Source organism: Corylus avellana, chromosome ca1, assembly GCF_901000735.1.
Source record: "Corylus avellana chromosome ca1, CavTom2PMs-1.0".
Taxonomy (NCBI): Eukaryota; Viridiplantae; Streptophyta; class Magnoliopsida; order Fagales; family Betulaceae; genus Corylus; species Corylus avellana.
In genome coordinates, this window is record NC_081541.1 from 41429191 (window position 1) to 41437279 (window position 8089).

Sequence of the window (8089 nt, forward strand, 5' to 3'; positions counted from 1 at the left end):
AGTTGCTCTCACTTTTTGGAGAAAGTAACATGCTCAAGAAATACGACAAACAAGGCTGTTTTGTCTTATGAAAGATACGTTATTATTTCCATACTTGATGTACAATTACAGACGATAAAACCTTCTTATTTGTGAACAGTGAGTATACTGTCACTCCATAGATGCTTGGAACAAACATTTGATCAACCTTCGAAAATTAGAAAAACAGTAGCAAAAAACAACTCAAAAAGCAAAGCTAACTTCAATTACCAGAGCGAGAGGAGCTGTTGGGCATTTTCACGAAATGCCTGAGGAAGATATTCCAGAAAGTTAATAACAGGAAGATAATCCCAACAACCGTTGCAGTGCCTCTCCAAATGTCTCGGAAATATGTTGTCGTCAAGGTTGCCATATTCCGATTCCAGAAGTTGTCGTAGTGCTTATTAAGCGTTTGGCACAGTTCATAGTAGCATGAATCTTCTGCTACAATTTGATGGCCAAGCTTGTTAACAAGTCTCGCCAGTGCTTCATCGTTGCCGAGCTGATTAACAATAACCTTTTTATCAACCAGCAGATCCACATCTTTTTCAGTATTAATAAGGCAATCCAACAGCAGAATGTAATTGCAGATATATGCCTCTGTCGGATAATGGCACTGCTCCAAGGCCATGATGTTTCGGAAAACACAGTCGGTTTCGTGATTTACTACAAATGCAGGGAGTTCCAAGAAGGGTTGCATGTGCTCCAAGAAGAATATGCATTTCAAGCATGGTAGGCAATTCAAGAGCCATGAGCAATTCAAGTAGGGACACTGCTCCAAGCACTTATCTGACAAAATATAAATTAAATAATTAAATAATTATTATTATTATTTTTTTAAAAAAAAGTTTTGAAATAAACAGTAATTTAATATGGTATGAGATCTAAAAAGTTCTAAATTCAAACTTTAACTCTATGGATTTATCTCACATCGGTGAGAGAAGAACCGTCCACGTGAGTAAGGCACTATTGCTCCTCAACAATTCCTCCCTTAAAGTGAGAGGCTCTAGTGACTCGAATATATGACTCTGACTCTGATACCATTTGTTGGATCAAACATTTGATAATCTTATTTAAAAACCAATTAGTGTCAAATAAGAAAGCCAAAACTTCAGCATTCAAAATCACACCCACAAGACATATTTTAAGAGCCATCTCTGTGAGCAGAACGACATTGTTATACCCAAATACAAGTGTTAGGCCTGACTAATTAAGAGGGAGTAACATTACCCTTTTGAAATTGTATGTCAAGTAGGTGTCTTTCTTTAACTTCCTTGAACTTCACCCCAGCCTCGTCAAGCTTTGTTGCACTGCATAGTCGATCAATGGCCCTCTTTTCTTTTTCCTCCAGGTGTGATGGATAGAAAAAATACCTCAGCAAATCTGTGAAATGTTTAATTACTTTCCCAATAACAATGTTGGTATCGGGCTGCCGATCATATTTAGAAAAGTACTTGCGGCAAAGCTTAAGAAAGGGAATATCCTTGAGCACTGTTTTCAGGTCTTCTTTGTGTACTTTCTTGATCATTTGCTGGCCTTCAGCACCAGACTCATATAAATCTTTAAGAACAAAATATGGAAGCTGATTTTCAAGTAGAAGCAAGTCATGCTGTATACCATCCCTCAGCCAAGGTTTGCTTAATATATAATCTTCATATTCTTTCCTTTCGTGTTCTTTCTTTTCCATTTCTTTCTTTTCGTGTTCTTTCTTTTCAGAAGTCCTCAAGAAGAGCTCAAGTATAAATATGCCATCCAATAGAATCATGTTTACAAACTCTTTACTGCTGAGTGTTGAGGTCTCTGCATAACAATGGCGGATTTCTATTTCTTTCTTTTCAATGATGCTTGCAAGATCATCCTGGCTCCTCCCAGTCCTAAAACAGAACTCCCTCAAATATCTCACTTTCTGCATTTCCATTTCCCTGAATTCTTGCCTGCAGTAATTATGGAGAGGGCCAATTGAGATTAACTTTGGAGTATAAGCTTCTTGGTTTACCTTGCGAAGTTTCTTTGGAACCCTGTAGATGCAGCACTGCGGCCACGCCGGTGGCTCAAGAACATATGGGATGTCAATCACCAACTCTTTGCATTTAGGATTCTTTTTCTGAACATGAGTTACATCTTGGCAAGCCATCTTCTTTCTCCCTCAGATTCCTTTACCTAGTGACAAATTCTAAACAATGAAACGTAAGCATTCGTCTCGTTAATGTATTAATTAAATGATTAAATTTATTATTTTTCGTCAACTTAAATGTATGGAATGAGTATTGTGAATGCCCGTGAGATACAAACTAAGGCACGAAATAAATTCTAATATATAAAATATTTTATAAATATTCTGACAAACAATTAACCATTACTAGCCATAGAATTGAATCAAAATCTACGAAGCTTTTTTTTTTTTTTTTGTCCACAAAGCAATTTCAATAGCATGCACAATTTGCAACGGTTCCAATTTCGATATATCCATGGTGAAGATCAAGCCTATTGTCATAGTAGCTAACCTGAGTACTCTATTATTATTTGAAATTGTTGTGCATGTACTTGTGAAATTTATGTTTAACATTGAAAAATATAAAGAACAAAAGTGATTAATAGACGTAAGTGAATCTAAGCCAATTAATTTAAGTTTTTGGACTAGAAATGGTGTCTTAATATTTAGATTAATCTTTCTCTTGTTCTCCCTTGGTATTTCTCTCCCTAACGAAAAAAAAACACACACACATAAAAATCATGCAATTAGTCTTCTAGTGCCTATTAAAGGTCATATTTTTCACCTTTATTTTGGTATAAACCCACTACCATATAAAAATCACGCAATTAGTCTTCTAGGACTATAAATACAGAGTTCATATAACAATCCAAGTATATGAGTTCAAAAAGTATAGGATTGAAGAGAGAAGACGTGTGTTCTAAAACCAGGAGTAGAATATATGAAATGAGAGATGAAGAATAAAGAACCTGCAAATGCTAGCTGCTGCCAAGAAAGGTCTTCACTACTCTTCAGTGCTTGAGCAGAGAGCTCCTCTCCTCCTTTTAAATGCCACACTCATCTGCTGTCTCTTCTCTCCTTTTCTCACTGATAATAATATCTGCTGTCCTCTCTCTTTCCCTCTCTCTCTCTCTCTCCCGCTCTATTATAAAAAGATTAAAGTAATAATGCTTTATCAAAATAAAGAAGGCCACCAACCATGACCATGAATATCCCATATAAACAGCTTTACTGAAAACTACTGTTTCACATCCCTTGTGTAAAAGATTGTTGAAAAAGGATTATGATAAGAACACAGCACTCAGCCCGAGAGTCAATATTCTCTTTTTTACTCACGCCAAATTCGTTCAACTTTTATGGTTGTTTAATCAGAAATGGACATTTTTTGTCTCATATGCTTATCTTTTTAACTGTTTATTTCTTCACCAAATTCATTAAAATAACTCGTATCATTACATGACGACACATAATTTGATAGAAGTAATGTTAGTTTTTACATTTACTTTTTACAATTATTTTATATTCGTTAAAGTAATGTGTTTTAATTGTTCCATTTTGTTTTTTTAGTACATGATACGAAAAGCTATTTAAAGAATAAAATAAGTAAAATAAGTAAATATAAAGAATAAGTTAGTTCAATTAAATAGTTTACCATCCCCTCTCCATCATTATATTTTGTACTTTTTTTTAGGTAAAATATATATTTTACTCTTCAAACTATTATCCTAATTTTACTAGTTCTTTGAAACTATAACTCTCTTGCAACTCGAATTTATAAACTACTTAAATATTTAGAATCTTTTTTTTACCCTCAATTTTTTATGGAGTTTGGAGGTAGCTCTAGCACCTCTTCTCAGTAGGGGGGTGGGTGGGTGTAAATTAATTAAATGAATTTTTAATAAAAATATTTGTATAATTTATAAGTTTCAGTTGCAGTGATTTATGATTTAAATTTACAAGTGAATTAGGATGATTTTTTTTCCTTTTTTTTTTTTTTTTTTTGTTAAAGCGATATATTTCACCTACCCATTGACGATCATTTAAAGTTTAAATGATGTGTCACGTGTCTCTGTTTATAACCATTGTGTCTCTTGGTTGTTGAGCATCAATCAATCGTGGCTGCCAGAACTTTCACCGAGGTACGTTAATGTTGTTTTGTCGCAGAAAATTAAATGAGATCTGCAGAATGAAGGAGCCCTTCATTTAAAATGGCTGAATGGGGATTCACGTGGTGTATTGAATATAAAATACAACGTTGGAAGAATAATATTGTCCACAAGAGTCCAAGACTAGGCGATCCAGAAGCAAACTTGTTGATCATGATTGAATCAAAGCAGCACTTGAATAAGTTTTGAATTTAATTTAGATTAAAGAGATTTTTAATTGTAATATTGTATCATTGACTTTGCATTATTAAGAACAAGCAGCACTAGTTTCCTGATTATAAATGAAGTTTAACATTTTTCCAAAGAAATATAGGAAAACCAAAAACAAACATTTCTCATTTTTTTTGTAATTATTCGAGGATATGACAATTGACAATTAGTGCAATCCCTTAAAGAGTACTAATTAACTGCACGTTGGCGTGCATGAACAGTGTATACGCCAGTGTTTTATATCATTATTATTATTATTTACTGTTTAAACAATATTTTAATAATATTTTATAATATATGAACACTGGCGTGCGCATTGTTCATGCATGACAGTGTTCAGTTAATCACTACTCTACCCTAAATATTAGGAGAGATTTCAAGGTACGTTACTATTACAAGTAATGTTAGGCATCATCTTCTTATTCTCTTAAAATCCTTATAAAGCTGATGTGGCTTTTAAAATCACTATTAAATTTTAAATAAATTATACTTAAATTGGATTAATGACAATTTTGAAAGACACATCAACTTTAAAAAAATTTCATAAAAATAAAAGGATGGTACCTAACATTACTCTACTTTTACTCCTTTAGCTCTCCGGCATGCACATAAAAATTCATCCCGGCCATTTATTGGAATTTGGAAGTAAGAAGTAGACATCACATTTGCTTTTTGCAAAGCAAGAAAGATTCCATGTGTTCCATATATTGACACATGAATGAAACAAAGGTTAGTTCATTATCATATTACATCGGGAAACTTCAATACATTGAAAAGACATGCACCAACCAAAAAATCAGCACTATGCAGTAAGACTATATATATATATATTTGATATATTAAACTTCTATGAATCAATAATGTATCTGATGAGATTTGATTAATTATTTTAATACCTTTTTCACATTCAAGTCTTCAAGTTTTTATTTTAGGTGCAAAAATACGTTTAAAAAATGTTTTACCCATACTCACGTACAGTGGTTGTTTTATTATCTCTTTTCTTGTGTAAAAAATCTCGAACGTTTGCAAGAATGAGACGCAGAAGTTGAATGTGTGTGCACTTTCCAAATAGCCTTCATCAATCAGCACTCCGGCCTAGTCTTTTCTCACCTAGCTTCCAAGGTGTTACTAAATAGCCTTTATTAATGACACGTGAATCACATCAAAATAGAAGTAAACACAACAACTCTTTGGCGAGGGCGGCTATTCAACAATCATTAGAGCAAATTTAAATGGAAAAATACCATGCTTTTATTCATAATATTTGAATCTTATAGAATATTCCTGCTTTCACTAATTAATGTCAATATCTTAAATTAACGTAAATCTTTTGAATAGTTTCTTACATATATTCTTTACTTTTATTTTAGTGGGGTCTCATGAAGATTTTTTATTCAATTGCATGATCCAGAAAATAGTGATATGGCTAGTTGGTTTGATATTGATTGAAGTTGACCCAAACACAATAATAGGACTCTTTTGTTTGGATACGACAATACATCACTTGTTCAACACTTCTCAATTTTATCATTAGTCAATGAAGACTCCAGCAAACATGACTATTTATCAGTCTTTGAATAGAAGACTTCCGTTTTGTTTTTTTTTGTAAAATTGTACTTACTGATTTTTTTTTTAAAAAAATTATTAATGATAATCTATAATCTATGTGTAATTTTTTTTAAAGGTGGAGATTTAATTCTACCCACTTCAGCACCATCTAACTTTCATGAGCCACATGCCAGTCAATATGGAGCACAAAAGGTGGGCAGAATGCTGCATTGAATGTTAAAGAGCATATAATTGATGGATAGAATTTTTTTTTTCTCTTTCCTTTTATTTTCTGAGTATGAAAATTAATTTAATTTATTAAATTGGTATGTGTTTAAAATATATGTGACATATTATACAAGTAAACTCAAATAATTTGTGATAACAATTAGAATAGTATTTTTCTTCAAATACAATAATATTTTTATTAGTTCGTGCATCAGTTTTATTTAATCAAATTATGGTATCCCATCAACCAAATAAAGCAAATTTCAGTGCTATCTGATTCAGCAATCAACTTTTTGTACGTTGTATATCTTTTTCTTAAATAAAAAACAAAATGTTTTTTTTGGTTGTTTCGATAGAAAGAGATGTGATTGACATAAAGCAACAATTAAAGTATAGAACTTATAATTATTGACACTCTCTTTGTCTCAAATATATGAAATTTGTAATTAAATAACATATACTCTAACGAAATTTCATATAGGGAAAAATTTACTTTATTCCTAAAACTTTAAGAGTTTTTTAATTTGAATTTTATTATTTAAAAATTGACAATGTACTCTCTTAATATTTTAAAAATTTTCAATTCAAACCCTCCGTTACTAATTTTCGTCAAATTGAACGGAGATCATTCCACGTGCGTCTCACGTGAAATTTTGATGCTCTCTATTTCAATTTTGTTATCATTAAAACCTATGAAATTACGTAATTATTCTCACTAAAACCTAAAATTGTCAACTTTTAAACATTAGGATTCAAATTGAAAAATTTCTAAAACTTCAGGGGATAAAGTAAATTTAACCCTTTCATATAATAGTTAGTGATGATGCCAAATTACTCTAAATACATATGACCCAAATTCTAATAGCATATTTGGGAGATAATTATGTGTATTTCATTTTATTAAAATATGTATCATTTCACAAAATTTTATTTATCGGCCTAGTGGGATAAAAATACTACGGAACTTTTTATAATATTAGAGTTCAAATCAAATGACTAAACTCTTTGAATGGGTTATTTTTTTAAAAATAAAATAAAAAAATAAAACTTTATATATTGAATAACATTAATATGATGATTGTCAAATTATTATTTATTCCGAAAATTTAAGTTGAGATTATGATATGTGCTTTGATATCATACTAAATTATTATTTGTTTCAAAAATTTAAATCAATTAAAAGAAATTAATGATTTAATTTATATTCTAATAATAATAAATTTGTTCTTCAATCTTATCCTTATCGTGAAACGATCTTCTACTAAAATCTAAGAAAATTGATGACACACCTAATTAAGTTAGGTAGGAAAAAAAAAAAATTTAAGTTAGGTAGCTAGAAATTGACCGACAACCTATAAGCTGATAATAGTATTAATTATGTCGTGAATGACGTATCCGGGGTGATCTCATTCCGATGACGTCATCTAATGCTAATTAACTAAACCTGGTACCGCCGGCGCCGGCTTGATATATGGAGACAAGCACAACGGAGATGGAAATTGGTAGCTGGGAAATGGCAATCATGATTCAACATCTCAGGGTTTTTTAATGTAATCTTTTTTTTTTAAATTCAATATTTGTGATTTTTAGAAGGCATTTTAAATGTGTTCATCTGATCAATGAAAGATTAAAGGAAAGCTAGTCTCAATCCCTCCAAAAACATTCATTAATGGCTGCTTGAGAAATTGCTAGCCAACTGGCGTGATCAAAGTCTCTCGTGTCTAAAATTTACATTGGTGTTTTACATCGAAAGCACGTCAATGAAGTTTTCCTAAAAAAGAAAAAAAAAAAAAAAATCCTTTACTCTTATCTTCTAAGAAAAAACAAAACAAGATTGCATTATGTTTCTCAGTTAAATACACTTTTGGTTCGATGTTTCATGCTCAAACGATAAGGGATAGAGTTAAGATCGATTGATCAAACGTTT

At 31.4% G+C, this 8089-nt stretch overlaps 1 protein-coding gene across 1 annotated transcript; it reads right to left on the bottom strand.

The window, feature by feature from the left end:
* Window positions 1–41: 41 nt before the first annotated feature.
* LOC132167423 (UPF0481 protein At3g47200-like) lies at window positions 42–3130 on the bottom strand (the record flags this gene model as incomplete). Its single annotated transcript, XM_059578391.1, is given in 3 exon segments — window positions 42–807; window positions 1249–2191; window positions 2980–3130. Coding segments are annotated over 2 exon segments (1470 nt in total). The 3' UTR covers window positions 42–241.
* Between the last annotated feature and the right edge of the window lie 4959 nt (window positions 3131–8089).